This window comes from Sphaerodactylus townsendi, linkage group LG12 (genome assembly GCF_021028975.2).
Source record: "Sphaerodactylus townsendi isolate TG3544 linkage group LG12, MPM_Stown_v2.3, whole genome shotgun sequence".
NCBI classification, from domain to species: domain Eukaryota; kingdom Metazoa; phylum Chordata; class Lepidosauria; order Squamata; family Sphaerodactylidae; genus Sphaerodactylus; species Sphaerodactylus townsendi.
In genome coordinates, this window is record NC_059436.1 from 51373221 (window position 1) to 51390118 (window position 16898).

Sequence of the window (16898 nt, forward strand, 5' to 3'; positions counted from 1 at the left end):
CCCACCCCCCCCCCCCCCCACCCCCCCCCCCCCCCACCCCCCCCCCCCCCCACCCCCCCCCCCCCCCACCCCCCCCCCCCCCCACCCCCCCCCCCCCCCACCCCCCCCCCCCCCCACCCCCCCCCCCCCCCACCCCCCCCCCCCCCCACCCCCCCCCCCCCCCACCCCCCCCCCCCCCCACCCCCCCCCCCCCCCACCCCCCCCCCCCCCCACCCCCCCCCCCCCCCACCCCCCCCCCCCCCCACCCCCCCCCCCCCCCACCCCCCCCCCCCCCCACCCCCCCCCCCCCCCACCCCCCCCCCCCCCCACCCCCCCCCCCCCCCACCCCCCCCCCCCCCCACCCCCCCCCCCCCCCACCCCCCCCCCCCCCCACCCCCCCCCCCCCCCACCCCCCCCCCCCCCCACCCCCCCCCCCCCCCACCCCCCCCCCCCCCCACCCCCCCCCCCCCCCACCCCCCCCCCCCCCCACCCCCCCCCCCCCCCACCCCCCCCCCCCCCCACCCCCCCCCCCCCCCACCCCCCCCCCCCCCCACCCCCCCCCCCCCCCACCCCCCCCCCCCCCCACCCCCCCCCCCCCCCACCCCCCCCCCCCCCCACCCCCCCCCCCCCCCACCCCCCCCCCCCCCCACCCCCCCCCCCCCCCACCCCCCCCCCCCCCCACCCCCCCCCCCCCCCACCCCCCCCCCCCCCCACCCCCCCCCCCCCCCACCCCCCCCCCCCCCCACCCCCCCCCCCCCCCACCCCCCCCCCCCCCCACCCCCCCCCCCCCCCACCCCCCCCCCCCCCCACCCCCCCCCCCCCCCACCCCCCCCCCCCCCCACCCCCCCCCCCCCCCACCCCCCCCCCCCCCCACCCCCCCCCCCCCCCACCCCCCCCCCCCCCCACCCCCCCCCCCCCCCACCCCCCCCCCCCCCCACCCCCCCCCCCCCCCACCCCCCCCCCCCCCCACCCCCCCCCCCCCCCACCCCCCCCCCCCCCCACCCCCCCCCCCCCCCACCCCCCCCCCCCCCCACCCCCCCCCCCCCCCACCCCCCCCCCCCCCCACCCCCCCCCCCCCCCACCCCCCCCCCCCCCCACCCCCCCCCCCCCCCACCCCCCCCCCCCCCCACCCCCCCCCCCCCCCACCCCCCCCCCCCCCCACCCCCCCCCCCCCCCACCCCCCCCCCCCCCCACCCCCCCCCCCCCCCACCCCCCCCCCCCCCCACCCCCCCCCCCCCCCACCCCCCCCCCCCCCCACCCCCCCCCCCCCCCACCCCCCCCCCCCCCCACCCCCCCCCCCCCCCACCCCCCCCCCCCCCCACCCCCCCCCCCCCCCACCCCCCCCCCCCCCCACCCCCCCCCCCCCCCACCCCCCCCCCCCCCCACCCCCCCCCCCCCCCACCCCCCCCCCCCCCCACCCCCCCCCCCCCCCACCCCCCCCCCCCCCCACCCCCCCCCCCCCCCACCCCCCCCCCCCCCCACCCCCCCCCCCCCCCACCCCCCCCCCCCCCCACCCCCCCCCCCCCCCACCCCCCCCCCCCCCCACCCCCCCCCCCCCCCACCCCCCCCCCCCCCCACCCCCCCCCCCCCCCACCCCCCCCCCCCCCCACCCCCCCCCCCCCCCACCCCCCCCCCCCCCCACCCCCCCCCCCCCCCACCCCCCCCCCCCCCCACCCCCCCCCCCCCCCACCCCCCCCCCCCCCCACCCCCCCCCCCCCCCACCCCCCCCCCCCCCCACCCCCCCCCCCCCCCACCCCCCCCCCCCCCCACCCCCCCCCCCCCCCACCCCCCCCCCCCCCCACCCCCCCCCCCCCCCACCCCCCCCCCCCCCCACCCCCCCCCCCCCCCACCCCCCCCCCCCCCCACCCCCCCCCCCCCCCACCCCCCCCCCCCCCCACCCCCCCCCCCCCCCACCCCCCCCCCCCCCCACCCCCCCCCCCCCCCACCCCCCCCCCCCCCCACCCCCCCCCCCCCCCACCCCCCCCCCCCCCCACCCCCCCCCCCCCCCACCCCCCCCCCCCCCCACCCCCCCCCCCCCCCACCCCCCCCCCCCCCCACCCCCCCCCCCCCCCACCCCCCCCCCCCCCCACCCCCCCCCCCCCCCACCCCCCCCCCCCCCCACCCCCCCCCCCCCCCACCCCCCCCCCCCCCCACCCCCCCCCCCCCCCACCCCCCCCCCCCCCCACCCCCCCCCCCCCCCACCCCCCCCCCCCCCCACCCCCCCCCCCCCCCACCCCCCCCCCCCCCCACCCCCCCCCCCCCCCACCCCCCCCCCCCCCCACCCCCCCCCCCCCCCACCCCCCCCCCCCCCCACCCCCCCCCCCCCCCACCCCCCCCCCCCCCCACCCCCCCCCCCCCCCACCCCCCCCCCCCCCCACCCCCCCCCCCCCCCACCCCCCCCCCCCCCCACCCCCCCCCCCCCCCACCCCCCCCCCCCCCCACCCCCCCCCCCCCCCACCCCCCCCCCCCCCCACCCCCCCCCCCCCCCACCCCCCCCCCCCCCCACCCCCCCCCCCCCCCACCCCCCCCCCCCCCCACCCCCCCCCCCCCCCACCCCCCCCCCCCCCCACCCCCCCCCCCCCCCACCCCCCCCCCCCCCCACCCCCCCCCCCCCCCACCCCCCCCCCCCCCCACCCCCCCCCCCCCCCACCCCCCCCCCCCCCCACCCCCCCCCCCCCCCACCCCCCCCCCCCCCCACCCCCCCCCCCCCCCACCCCCCCCCCCCCCCACCCCCCCCCCCCCCCACCCCCCCCCCCCCCCACCCCCCCCCCCCCCCACCCCCCCCCCCCCCCACCCCCCCCCCCCCCCACCCCCCCCCCCCCCCACCCCCCCCCCCCCCCACCCCCCCCCCCCCCCACCCCCCCCCCCCCCCACCCCCCCCCCCCCCCACCCCCCCCCCCCCCCACCCCCCCCCCCCCCCACCCCCCCCCCCCCCCACCCCCCCCCCCCCCCACCCCCCCCCCCCCCCACCCCCCCCCCCCCCCACCCCCCCCCCCCCCCACCCCCCCCCCCCCCCACCCCCCCCCCCCCCCACCCCCCCCCCCCCCCACCCCCCCCCCCCCCCACCCCCCCCCCCCCCCACCCCCCCCCCCCCCCACCCCCCCCCCCCCCCACCCCCCCCCCCCCCCACCCCCCCCCCCCCCCACCCCCCCCCCCCCCCACCCCCCCCCCCCCCCACCCCCCCCCCCCCCCACCCCCCCCCCCCCCCACCCCCCCCCCCCCCCACCCCCCCCCCCCCCCACCCCCCCCCCCCCCCACCCCCCCCCCCCCCCACCCCCCCCCCCCCCCACCCCCCCCCCCCCCCACCCCCCCCCCCCCCCACCCCCCCCCCCCCCCACCCCCCCCCCCCCCCACCCCCCCCCCCCCCCACCCCCCCCCCCCCCCACCCCCCCCCCCCCCCACCCCCCCCCCCCCCCACCCCCCCCCCCCCCCACCCCCCCCCCCCCCCACCCCCCCCCCCCCCCACCCCCCCCCCCCCCCACCCCCCCCCCCCCCCACCCCCCCCCCCCCCCACCCCCCCCCCCCCCCACCCCCCCCCCCCCCCACCCCCCCCCCCCCCCACCCCCCCCCCCCCCCACCCCCCCCCCCCCCCACCCCCCCCCCCCCCCACCCCCCCCCCCCCCCACCCCCCCCCCCCCCCACCCCCCCCCCCCCCCACCCCCCCCCCCCCCCACCCCCCCCCCCCCCCACCCCCCCCCCCCCCCACCCCCCCCCCCCCCCACCCCCCCCCCAGAAGGAGCGCCTCTTTAACGTGACAAGAGCACCAGCTCTCCAAGCCCTCACGGCAGGCCGGTCTGCGTGGGGGGAGCTGCAAGGGACGGGCTCCCCGCGCTCTCCAAAACGGCCTGCAAGGTAGCCGCCTCATAGCAGGGGCGCGCTGCCAGAAATCACCGCCCGTGCCCGCCTGGCCAGCTGGGTAAACGGTTCTCCCCCAGCGCCGGCGATGGCGGCTTTGACCGCCGACAGTGCAGGCGTAGCCGCGCTGCTCGGGTGAGCCGCCAGAGGTAGGGAAATGGCGCGGTGGCGCTGGCGAGGCCTCGTGAAGCTCGCGACTAATAACTGAAAAAAAGACCTTTCGCCAAGATTCCCCCTCCGCTTCCAGCGCTGCCGCGACTCTAATTCTTTATATACCCGGTGAAGGTTGACCTACGCGCAGTTCGCTACTGAAGTTCTTGACGGGCACTTCGCAGGGCGGGAGAAGAGCATGTTCGCGGCTCGGCCGGGCCGGCCGCCGGGGGAAAGATGCGCCCGCCCTGCTCCTCGCAGGGCGGGTGAAGAGGGGCCCCACGGCTCGGCTGATGGAGCCGCAGAACAGCGGCGGAAGAGCCGCATGCGGCTCGCGAGCCGCGGGTTCCCGACCCCTGGATTAGCCAAAGACCTGCCAAAATCGAACCATCTTTCAGAAGCATTGCAAGATTGTTTATTGCAGTTTTGGCAAAACTGGTTATTCTCTAACTAGGGAAGAGTTTGTTGGGTTTCTTGTTTCGGATCAGTCAAATCTCAGTTTATTTTATATATGGCATTTTTTAAAAACTTTGCTGTTGTCCCGAACCTTCGGGATGGAGGAGATCAAGATGTGCCAATTAACCATTAAGAGCTGCTGAACAGCTCCCTCTCGAATCAAATATGCTCTCAAGTGGTGGCACTGGTGCTCAGCATGTTCAGTTGAAAAGGAAAAATATCTCTAGAAAGTGGTATGATCAGTGGTGGGATCCAAAAATTTTAGCAACAGGTTCCCATGGTGGTGGGATTCAAACTGTGGCGTAGCGCCAATGGGGCTGGGTGGGGCACAACGGGGGTGTGGCCGGGCATTCTGGGGGCGGGGCATTCCTGGGCGGGGCTGTGGCAAGGACGCAGCCGCTGCGCCGGTCCTTGGGCGGGAAACGAATGCACGCAGGCGCAGGCTGCCACGCACGCCGGTGCACCTCCTGCTAGACTGCTTCCAGTTCTGCGCGCTACTGCTGAGAGGAGGGGCGTAACTCAGGCAAAAATCAGGTGGCAAAATCACCCATTAGTAACCCCCTCTCGGCACACACACATAATTAGTAACCTACTCTCGGGAACCTGTGAGAACCTGCTGGATCCCACCTCTGGGTATGATCATAAATGGTCGGGACAGACTCTGTTTCTTCTTCCCCAGGTTGCTCCGATGTCTGTCTACGCCTGCCTCGGCAGCGATGCTGCTGCCATTCGCGATGCCTTCCTGACGCGTCTCCAGAGCAAAATCGAGGACATGCGCATTAAAGTCATGATCCTGGAGTTTCTCACGGTTGCTGTAGAAACACAGCCTGGGCTCATTGAGCTGTTCCTCAATTTAGAGGTGACAGATGGGGGTGAGGGGTCAAAGGTAAACTCCCATGTGGATCCATCCTGTTTTTTTAAAAAATGCTATTTATATAATGGTAATATTTATTGATAATAACAATAGTGCTAATGCATTATAAAGAACATGAATAAAACGAATGCTTAGCTATGAAGTTGGGAAAGGATGAAAAAATTATTTTGGTTAACAAACTGTCTTAAGACCTGGGATCTCCTGATTTTGGGGGGAGAAAAATCTCCTGCTGGTGCAAAATGACTGATAAGCCACTTAACTCAACCAGTTTCATAAACAGATATCCACAAAAAGCCTTTGAAGTAACAGCTTCATTCTAGTTCAGTGATGGCGAACCTATTTGAGACCGAGTGCCCAAATTGCAACCCAGACCCCACTTATTTATCGCAAAGTGCCAACCCGGCAATTTAACCTGAATGCTGAGGTTTTAGTTTAGAAAAAACTGGTTGGCTCCCTCTTCCTCCGTCCCACCCACTCGAGCAGGGGCCAGCCTGCTCTAGCCTGCAGCGAGTCCCGCACACACCACTCTGTGCCTCTCTAGCATCTCTGCCTCCTCTGCGCCCTCCCCCCCTTCAGGCAACAGCCACCCAGAGCACAGGCACCAAGCACCAGGCCCACCAGCCGAGTCCTCCCTGCTCACTGCGGTGCCCGCACATTGTGCTCAGTGGCCCAGGCCAGCCTAGATGTTTGTGTGTGGGGGGGAGTGATTTTCCACCCCCCACATGACGAACTCTGTGTGCGCGTGCCCACAGAGAGGGCTCTGAGTGCCACCTCTGGCACCCGTGCCATAGGTTTGCCATCACTGTTCTAGTTTATTGAGTCATCAAATCTAGAGTATTGTAGATATTTCAACAATAAATGGTGTTTGCGCTGGACTGGGTGGCCCAGGCGGTCCCGAGCATGGGGGACCATCAAACAAGCAGTGACAAACCAGCCGTGAATGTCTCTTGCCGTTGAAGTTCTGTATGGATGCCACAAGTCAGCTGCGCCTTGACGGTACTTTCCATCTCTGCATATTTTGAGCGAAAAAGGCAGCTTTAATGTTTATTTTTTGCAGCCTAAGGGCTCTGGTTTTTTCCTTCATTGGTGGTGGTTGTATAGAAATGGGTCAGCCCACTTGCTCGCAAGGTTTTGTTTGGGGGTTTTTTTGTTATTAAACGACAGCTGACGTATGGTGACCCTGCCAGTGTTTTCAGGATAAGAGACGTTCAAAGGTGGTTTTCCTGGGGAATTCAGATTAGCCTGAACACTCCCACACAAGCCAGCTGGGCGACCTTGGGCTAGTCACAGCTTCTCGGAGCTCTCTCAGCCCCACCTACCTCACAGGGTGTTTGTTGTGAGGGGGGAGGGCAATGAGATTGTAAGCCCCTTTGAGTCTCCTGCAGGAAAGAAATGGGGGATATAAATCCAAACTCTTCTCTTCTTCTTCTTCCTTTGCCTGCTTCTGCATCATCACCCTGGTATTCCTTGGGGGTTTCCCATCCAAGTTCTAGCCAGGGTTGACCTTGCTTAGCTTTTGAGATCTGATGAGATCAGGCTAGCATTCAAGGCAGGGCTACGTGAGTGACTTCACGGTTGGCCCTTTCCAGTGGGAGGGGCCCCGAAAGCTTCAAATCCTGGTCCAGCTTGCTTCAGAACCACAGGACTTCCTTCAGACTTTTTGCCCTGCAGATGTCTGTTCTGCTGGCCTCCTAGCTGGAGCGTTGGTTGGTTGATTGGTTGACCTGGAAGCCAATCAGGCCAGCCGTTCCCTCCAGTCCTTATAGGGAAGCTCCTGTTACATCTATTCTGTATGCCTCACAGAGGGAAGGGCAGTTCTGGCACACAAGATCTCAGGCTAGTTCTGACAGAGAGAAGTAAACATCTTCCTCTGGTGCAGGAACTAACTCCTGTGCATAGAGGAGTGAATCAAAACTGCCCAGGAATGTCTTACCATTAATACTTCTTGCATGGGCACTCCTGAAAGAGAATCTCTGAAGATGATCATAATGGTCAGGAAGGTTAGTGTGCGAGTCAGTGGTTCTTCAGGCATGCTGATTCCCAAGCCATGATATAGGGCCGTGGTGGCGAACCTTTGGCACTCCAGATGTTATGAACTACAATTCCCAACAGCCCCTTCCAGCATGGCCAATTGGCCATGCTGGAAGGGGCTGATGGGAATTGTAGTCCACAACATCTGGAGTGCCAAAGGTTCGCCACCACTGATTTAGGGCTTTAACGGTCAATGCCAGTTCCTTGAACTTGTCTTAGAAGCAAATTGGGAGCCAGGGTAGGTGGAACAAGACTGCAGTGATATCGTCCTATGGCCCACTCGAGCCAGCATTTCGGCTGTGGCATTCTGCACCAATTGTAGCTTATGGACACTCTTCTCGGGCAACTCCACGTAGGCTGAATTGCTGTGATCTAGCCTAGATGTTACAGGGCACATGCCACGGAAGCAATGTCTTTTTGCCCAGGAAAGGCTAAAGCTGGCAAAAGGTGTTCCTGGGCGGCTCCCTACCCTCATTCTGCTTCATTCTGTCATTTTGGTTGCAAGTTGTTAATTTTTCTTCTTCTTGCAGTTCTTGTGGTGGTGCGTGTAAAATACACTATGTGCGTAAGCAAGTATGCAGAATGTACAAAAACCATGCCACAAAACAATCTTTTTCTCTATTGTTTCTGGTGGCTCTTCCTGTACAGAAGGCGGAATTCCGGGCATACCTGCTAGGGGTGCAAAATTTTTGCAAGCCTGGATTTCAGAAGAGCTGGGAACTCCAAGCCTCTTAAAGCCACCCCTTTCTCATTTAGCAGGGCAAAACCTGATACCTGGAAGGTTGTCTTTGCTTTTCCTGCCTGTATTTGATGTTCAGAAGGACATGGCTTTATGGGCCCATTGCCATTTGGTTAGGATTTTGAAACCCTGCCGTCGCCTCGCATTTTTCAACCTAAAGTTTGTTGCTTCAATTTCCACCCCCTTCTGCTTTAGGAATTCAGCTTAGGGGAGTGGAGCTGCCTTCATGTGGTCTTAGAGCTGATAGACTCCAAACAGCAGGAATGGTATTGGTGCCCCCCACTTCTGCACCGAGCAGCAATCGCCTTCCTCCATGCCCTGTGGCAGGATCGTCGTGATAGCGCCATGTTAGTCCTGCGGACCAAGTGAGTGCTTGATTTTCCTGTCTCTTGTTGTCCTTGGCAGGGGGAGGGAGAACTTTCCCCCCTTCTAACCTTTTGAAGCTTCATTCTGCCTGCTGTTTCTTTGCACAAGGCATGTGGTGGTCTGCCTCTGTCTTGACACAGATTCTGAAAAGGGGGTGTGTGGGGGTGGAATGCTCAGTCACTCATCTCTGATAGTGAACTGTCACAATGGAATAAGTGCTTTTGAGAATGTTCTCCTTTGGAAGAGCTTGGCTGCTTCCATTAAGACTTTAGAAGCAAGATTAAGAACATAAGAACATAAGAACAAGCCAGCTGGATCAGACCAGAGTCCATCTAGTCCAGCTCTCTGCTACTGGCAGTGGCCCACCAGGTGCCTTTGGGAGCTCACGTGCAGGATGTGAAAGCAAGGGCCTTCTGCTGCTGCTGCTCCTGAGCACCTGGTCTGCTAAGGCATTTGCAATCTCAAATCAAGGAGGATCAAGATTGGCAGCCATAAATTGACTTCTCCTCCATAAATCTGTCCAAGCCCTTTTTAAAGCTATCCAGGTTAGTGGCCATCACCACCTCCTGTGGCAGCATATTCCAAACACCAATCACACGTTGCGTGAAGAAGAGTTTCCTTTTATTAGTCCTAATTCTTCCCCCCAGCATTTTCAATGAATGCCCCCTGGTTCTAGTATTGTGAGAAAGAGAGAAAAATTTCTCTCTGTCAACATTTTCTACCCCATGCATAATTTTATAGACTTCAATCATATCCCCCCTCAGATGTCTCCTCTCCAAACTAAAGAGTCCCAAACGCTGCAGCCTCTCCTCATAAGGAAGGTGCTCCAGTCCCTCAATCATCCTTGTTGCCCTTCTCTGCACTTTTTCTATCTCTTCAATATCCTTTTTGAGATGTGGCGACCAGAACTGAAATTTTAGGAAACAAATTTTAGGAAACAAATTTGTGCTCCAAAAGGTGGGGGAAGGGGCACTGCTCCCAGTTCCTGGCTTGGCTCAGAGAACAAGGATCCCCCAGGACTGTGTAGTTTGATTAGGAAGGTCCTGGTGGAGGTATCTTCTTTCTCCCCAGTCCTGGGGCAGAACGGGATCAGGACCATCCAGATTCCCACCTTCTTTACTCCAAGAACTGGACCTCCTGAGAGAAAACAGCTCACGCAAATGTTTGTGTATTGCACTTGCAGGCCAAAGTTTTGGGAGAACCTAACCAACCCGCTCTTTGGAACCCTTCCCCCTCCTTCTGAAACCTCTGAGGTAAGAAGCGCCCCAGAAAGCAAAGCTGTCTGTAGATGTTCTTTTCCTACTGCCGAGAAGAAATGATTCACCATTTGCTTTCTAAATAAGCTATCTCCATTTGGAGCACTGAGGTTGCCAGTCCTCTGTAAAGATAGCATCGTCTTTGTTTTCTGTTGTTTAGGATTTATTGCAAGTATTCTTCCACCCTCCCTGTATGGTTGGGAGTTTAGGGTAGCTTTTTCAAGGATCTTGTGTTGTGACCTGTAGATTCCTGTGTGCCACCGACCGCTTGATAAGATGGCATAAATATTGCTGAGCCCTTCATTTCTAAGCTTAATTTGAGCATGACTGGGGTTGGAGATGCCAGATATGACCCATCCCCAAACGAAGTTTAATTGTTATGCCCTCTCTCTCTAGCTCAGTGTCTTGGATACTTGTGCATTGATCATGAAAATAATTTGTCTGGAGATCTACTATGTGGTCAAGTAAGTATTATTTGTGGTGCTTTCTTTTCAATCTAGAAGTTAAGTATGTACTGTGGAACTGAAGGCAGTTCATTGGCATATGCCAGTGATGGCGAACCTTTTCGAGACCGAGGGCCCAAATTGCAACCCAAAACCCACTTATTTATCGCAAAGTGCCAACACAGCAATTTAGCCTGAATACTGAGGTTTTAGTTTAGAAAAAATGGTTGGCTCCGAGGCTTGTGTTATTCGGGAGTAAGCTTGGAGGTAGTCGGTGGCTTTGCTTTGAAGCAACTGTGCAACTCTTCCAATGGGTGAATCACGACCCTAGGAGGGTTTACTCAGAAGCAAGCCCCATTGCCAGCAACCGAGCTTACTCCCAGGTAAAGGATTGCGCTTTAGTTCTTCCCATGAAAATCAGTGGGGTTTAACTATGCTTAACAGGATTACCTACACTGTTTCCCTAAAACTAGGTCTTAGGTTTAATGCTAATAATTGAGCCTAGTGGCCCAGGCCAGCCTAGATGTGTGTGTGAGGGGGCACTCTGTTTGCGCATGCCCACAGAGAGGGTTCTGAGTGCCACCTCTGGCACCCATGCCATAGGTTCGCCACCACTGGCATCTGCTTTCAGTGGCTGAAGTATTTAACACACAATATCTCATAAACCTTACGACAGTCCTGTAAGGTAGGCCAGTGTTGCGAGGAGAGTGCTGAGAGAGTGGTTTGCTTAAGGTTACTGCATGACTTTGTGACAGAGGCAAGATTGAATTAGGGTCTCCTGATTCACAGCCTGTTCTGCCTGCCACTGCTCTACACTATAGCAAGAAAAGAGAAAAACACAGCAAATATTGTGTTCTGCATGCAGATAAGTTCTTAAAGTTTCCAAGGTTGTTGGTTGCCAAGCCAGTTATTGTGCAGCATGGGAAATCTCCCGCCCTGAGTCCTTTGGGAGTGTGGGCAGGGTATAAATGTAAAAATAAAGAAATATTCCTCCCTCTGCGGGTGATTGGATCAATGATACTCCAGATCTGTGTACAAGGGAGAGAATAGCATATAGCAGACAAGATGATACGGACACCTTCACTCCCATCTGGCAAGATTTCCTGTCTCTCTTTGAGCAATGTTGCCTTGCCTTCCCCTTGTTTAACTGGATCCCTGTTACTGCCTCTGACACCCCCCCTCCCCCAGGGGCAGTGAGAATAACAAAAAGCGGCAGTGAGAATGTGTGTGTGATAGCAAAGGCCATAAGCCCAAGGGACTTTGCAGCAGCAAAGAGGAAGGGCAGAGGGGGTGGCATGCAAGAGGGGAGGGAGGGGTGGCATGCAAGGGAAGGGGAGGGAGGGAGTAAGGGGTGGCATGCAAGGGAGGGGAGTGGGCTGACATCTAGACATGGCCCACCCACCCTAGTGAAGGGGGGGGGGAGGGAAGGGATACGTTCTCACTGCCCCTTTTTCTGTTTTCCTTTTCTTATTCTCCTCTTTGCAGCCTGAATGGGTGCAGCTCAAACTTTGTTTTCTCGTTGGTGGCGACGGGTGGGGTAGCATTATAGGGAGTTTGTGATTATATTTTGCTGTTATAGTTACTATATTATATTTATTGTTTTATGTTTAAAAATCTTTTTAAAATGTTTCATTAAAAAAGTGAAAGACCTTAATGGGGAAAAAAGTTTCCAAGTCTGAGAGAGAGAGTGAGATCAGGGGATGCTGTTAGGGGCTGAGAATGGGTTTTTAAACTGAAAGGTCTGCATGGGAATTATTTTCCACTCAGCCAGCATGGACACTCTGAGCAGCTCTGCAAGTCGGCCTCTTGCTCCGTGGAGCCGCACAGATGGACCAAGAGCAGTGTGCTGTGTTCTTGGAGCTTATACAACTGGGAGTCATCCAGCTGTGTGTCTATATAAAACATACCTTGACTGCCTCGAAGGGCACACACAATGGAAAAGAGATGTATCTCCCTACCTTCCAGGGGTTCTCTGGACCAGTCTCTGAAAGACACCCTGAAGAAGTTTGCCACAGAGAAGCGCTTTGCTTACTGGTCGGGCTACGTGAAGGCCCTGGCATTCCATGTGGCGGAGACAGAGGGCAGCGGCTGTGCCTCCATGGCTGAATACCAGATGCTGATCTCGGCCTGGCGGATGATGCTGATAATTTCCACCAGCCATGTAAGGACTCTTCATTTCTCACTGTCCTGAAAAGGTGAAGGAAGTGGAAGACAATTAAAGCCCTTCATGGCTTAAACAATTTATTTGGGGGTGAAGCTATATTTTAGCAGACGTAGCTAAACCCAGTAACCATTGCTGTATCTGAGTACACGGGTCAGTCTGTTTTGTGAATGTGCAGTACAACTGGTTTGTTCTTCAGCGAACTTGTGAATTGTTACACTTGACTCCAGCTATAAGAGGGGGAAATGGTACAGGAGATAGCAGGATTAAAAGACTGGGAGATGGGTGAAGATACTTTTCAAGGGAGGGAGGGAGGGAGGGAGGGAGGGAGGGAGGAAGGAAGGAAGGAAGGAAGGAAGGAAGGAAGGAAGGAAGGAAGGAAGGAAGGAAGGAAGGAAGGAAGGAAGGAAGGAAGGAAGGAAGGAATCAATCTTCTGCTTACTAGTAAATCTTCCAGTTTTGATTCTAGTTCTTTAATAAAAACGATCAACACTTCTCCCTTTTAAGCATGAGGACAACAGGCAAACTTTGTGAAAACTCTGTGGGGTTTTGGGGGAAAATATCCATCAGCTCCTTCAGTGTAAGACCAGATTCTCCAGTGCTCTTGTTAGACATCCCTGCACACTTTGGGTCTGAACTATTTCTACATGGATGACTGAGTGAAAAAGTGGTTTTCTTTCTCAATTTTTGGTCTCCTCAGGCCGACATAATGCACTTGAGTGACTCTGATGTCCAGCAGCTGTTTCTGGATGTGCTGAGCGGAACCAAGGCTTTGGTGAGTGCCTACTCTTGAACCTTGCGGTCTTCCAGGAACGTCAGAGAGGCAGACAGCTGTGCAATGACTTGCACCGGGGTGCTCTAGGTCTCCTACAAAATAGGATAAACTTTTTCTTGGTCGCCTAAGTTTGGGAAGTCTGGTAACAATGTCTGCTCCTCCTGGGTTATAGTTTGCCCGGCTGCTCGTCTTACAGATGTGGAATAGGATGGCTCCAACAACAATACTAAAAAAGATGCTCAGACTTGTCTGGACTTGGAACTCTCTGTTCTGAGAGGCTGTAGCAGAGAGGTTCTGAGAGGCTGTAGCAGAGAGGAGCAGCAGTGGCGTAGGAGGTTAAGAGCTGGTGTATCTAATCTGGAGGAACCGGGTTTGATTCCCAGCTCTGCCGCCTGAGCTGTGGAGGCTTCTCTGGGGAATTCAGATTAGCCTGGGCACTCCCACACACGCCAGCTGGGTGACCTTGGGCTAGTCACAGCTTCTCGGAGCTCTCTCAGCCCCACCCACCTCACAGGGTGTTTGTTGTGAGGGGGGAAGGGCAAGGAGATTGTCAGCCCCTTTGAGTCTCCTGCAGGAGAGAAAGGGGGGATATAAATCCAAACTCTTCTTCTTAAAGCAGCTGCCAGGCTCGGTCTGCCACGGTTCTAGCCAACTGCTCTTGTTGGCGCCTGCTTGGTGATGCCGGGGCTGTTTATTAACGGAAGGTCTCTCCACAGTTGCTGGTCCCCACCTCCGTGTGCTGCCTCCAGCTGGGATCCATGCTGTGCACCCTGCTGTTGATCCTGCTCAGGCAGTGGAAGAGGTAGGTCTCTCCTGGGAGGTCTTCATAAGAAAGGGAGAGGTGCAGGGAGAGGTGCAAGGAGGTTGGGGCTGCAGCAGTGACGTCAAGCCAAGCACTGTGTCCTGCTGGCAGCTTCAGAGTCGCTACAGTGGCCCTGTCTGCAGTGTTGCTTCCCACCCCCTTGGCGGACTGCAGGGCTGTTGTCATTGCTGGAACTCTCTGCCCCTTAATGAGCAGGGGGAGGTAACAAGAGCGGACATCCAAATATTGCTTCTCTCATAACTTCTGGCGCTTCTGTTCATCACGGCATACTTTCAGAAAGTGGGAGGGACTGTCTCAAGATTCCAGCTATTCATAGGGCTGTTAATAGTGATGGGTAAGATTATCCTTTGTAGTCTTGTCTTATCATTCTTCCTCTCCTTCCCCCACCCCCCACACACAATTGGCCATGCTGGCAGGGGCTGATGGGAATTGTGGTCCATGAACATCTGGAGAGCCGCAGGTTGCAGACCCCTCTAAGTAGAATTGTAACTTCATCCACCACATACAGGGCCCAGCGGAGCATTCTAAAACAAAGACAGTCCAACATGTGGTGGATGAAGTTACACGGCTTCATCTTGTCCTTGCAAGGGCAGGTCTCACCATGTCCCTTCAGGACATCCCAGCAGCATAGAGGACGATTATTTGCTGCAGAGGAGCCTCTCAGCTAGTTCCAGCAAAGGATATTCAGGTGGGCAGGAGAACTCTTTGTTTTGGTGCCGACTGAGGAACTGTCTCTTCACAATCAGAACTGGCCACAAAGAAAAGTGGGAAGGGACTTCTGGAAGAAGAGTCGGCACCAAGTTCTCAGTGGGAGAGCGGGAGAGCCCTTTTGTCTGGCATGAATGGGCAGAGATCTTTGGTGGTGGTCAACCGTGGTCACAAGTTCAATATTCAGTGTGACTGCTCCATTGTTACAAACTATTTGTACAAGCGTTTGTGTTGAGAGAAGGTGCCAAACCTTCTAGAACAGCTTCTGTGCTTTGACCAATGTCAAGCTTTGCTTCTGATCCGAGAACTCATTTGCTCTTGAGCTGCAGACTGTCTGAGCTCGGCAGAAACAAGAATCAATCACCGTACTCCTGGCCGCTTAAAAACCCCACAAGTTGTGCAGTTTAATACAGAATAAAGCGCCGCAGAGAAATAACAAACAACGTATAGACAAGATGCTGCTCCTTTATTCCTACCCCTGTTTCCCCGAAAATAAGACAGTGTCTTATATTAATTTTTGCTCCCAAAGATGTGCTATGTCTTATTTTTAGGGGATGTCTTATTTTTCTGGTGTTCTGTTCGACGGGCACGCTTCCAAATAAAAACTTTGCTACATCTTACTTTCGGGGGATGCTTTATATTTAGCACTTCAGCAAAACCTCTACTACATCTTATTTTCAGGGGATGTATTATTTTCGGGGAAGCAGGGTATGACACTAAATAAACATATCCATGGCAGCGCTAATGTACACATCTTAATAATATGAATAGTCCAGTCATGGAAAATTGCATGTGTTGTCCGAGGTAGGTGAACTAAGCCCCATCCACAGTTCCAAACACTGCCCTGATTCAGTGTCTAGTAAAGCCCCTGGAAAACACTTCCAAGTGCAAAGACGCTCTGTGTGTGTACAGTCTCTCTCGCAGTGGCTCTTTGGACTAAGTAAGTGAAATGAAGCAGTAAAGTGAATACCCACAGTGAATACCCACATTTTCAGTTACTGCCTTCCTCAGCGGAATACTGTATGGGCATTATTATTGCCCTCGCCTTGACTCAATCCCAGGATACACAAGCGGAGAACTCTGTTAAACACAATCCCAAACAGGCTAAGTCACTTGCGGTTTCCGTTTTCACTGTACTCCACTTGTCGTTTATCTGAGCTTGGCACCAGATTGAGTTCGCAGCCAAGATGTGTGTAGTTTAACGGAGGGAAGCTTCTCTGCCTTACTGTTCTTTCTTTCTTCTTTCCCCTGTCATCTTGTCGTCAGAGAGTTGGGCTCTGTGGATGAAATCATAAACTCCTTGACACAGATCCTGGATGGAGTGCTGCACGCGGATCAGCAGCTAATGGAGAGGACGAAAGCCAGAGTGTTCTCTGCTCTCATCACGGTCCTGCAGATGCAGGAGGTGAAAGGTATTTACCAATTTCAGAACCTGAGTGGCAAAGGAGCCCTGCGCTGTTGCTATGTCCCTATCCACTTGACTATCCCAGAGTCCAGTTGTCAAGACCTGAGTGTTTGGTCTTGCTATGAATCTCCAGGGGGAGCGGGGGACGTGGCATCTGCGGTCGGTCGCTCTGACCGTTCTCAGTCTGCTACTTTTGCTTTCCTATCTCTGTTGCTTTGTCTGGCATGCTGGCACTTGGGAGAGAGTGGTTATCTTGGGCGGGGACGGCTGCACCGGCTTGTTAGAAACTGTTGCTGGCTAATTGGGCCTGGGGGGAGGGGCTTCCCTAACGTTTGCTGGGACCTTCCCACCTGAATTCAGAACAGACAGTGAACCTTGACCAGCGTACATCTCCACCGATGATCAATAAAAGAGATTTCATTTGCACTTGAGTCTGCTTTAATTGAGAGATCTAGAGGACATGTCCCAGTCCACAGTCATCCAGTGTACTCATCGGGATATCATGGGAAACCTTGTCAAAGGCTTTGCTGAAATCCAGATAAACAACATCAACAGCATTTGCTCGATCTAGTAGGCGAGTCACTCGATTAAAGAAGGAAATGAGGTTGATCTGGCAGGACCTGGTGGGGGCAAATCCGTGCTGACGTCCCCAGATCACCCAGTTGGCCTTCAGATACTTGCAGACCATTCCCTTTAAAATCTGTTCCAGTATCTACCCTACCAATATCTAACAGACAAGTGTGGCTGCAAACTTTCTTGGTCTTGTATTGTTGAAGGCTTTCACGGGCTGAGTCACTGAGGTGTTGTGTGGTTTCCGGGCTGTATGGCCATGTTCTAGTAGCGTTTCCTCCTGGCGTTTCGCCTGCATCTGTGGCTG

The 16898-nt window shown here is 59.0% G+C and overlaps 1 protein-coding gene across 1 annotated transcript in view; it reads left to right on the forward strand.

The window, feature by feature from the left end:
* NUP188 (nucleoporin 188) overlaps window positions 1-16898 on the forward strand; it is a 74606-nt gene that overhangs the window by 34377 nt on the left and 23331 nt on the right. Inside the window, exons 13-20 of the mRNA XM_048512176.1 lie at window positions 5099-5326; window positions 8280-8449; window positions 9634-9703; window positions 10103-10170; window positions 12115-12310; window positions 13011-13085; window positions 13802-13887; window positions 15883-16028. Coding sequence (XP_048368133.1) covers window positions 5099-5326; window positions 8280-8449; window positions 9634-9703; window positions 10103-10170; window positions 12115-12310; window positions 13011-13085; window positions 13802-13887; window positions 15883-16028 — 1039 coding nt within the window. The remainder of the gene's footprint in view (window positions 1-5098; window positions 5327-8279; window positions 8450-9633; window positions 9704-10102; window positions 10171-12114; window positions 12311-13010; window positions 13086-13801; window positions 13888-15882; window positions 16029-16898) is intronic.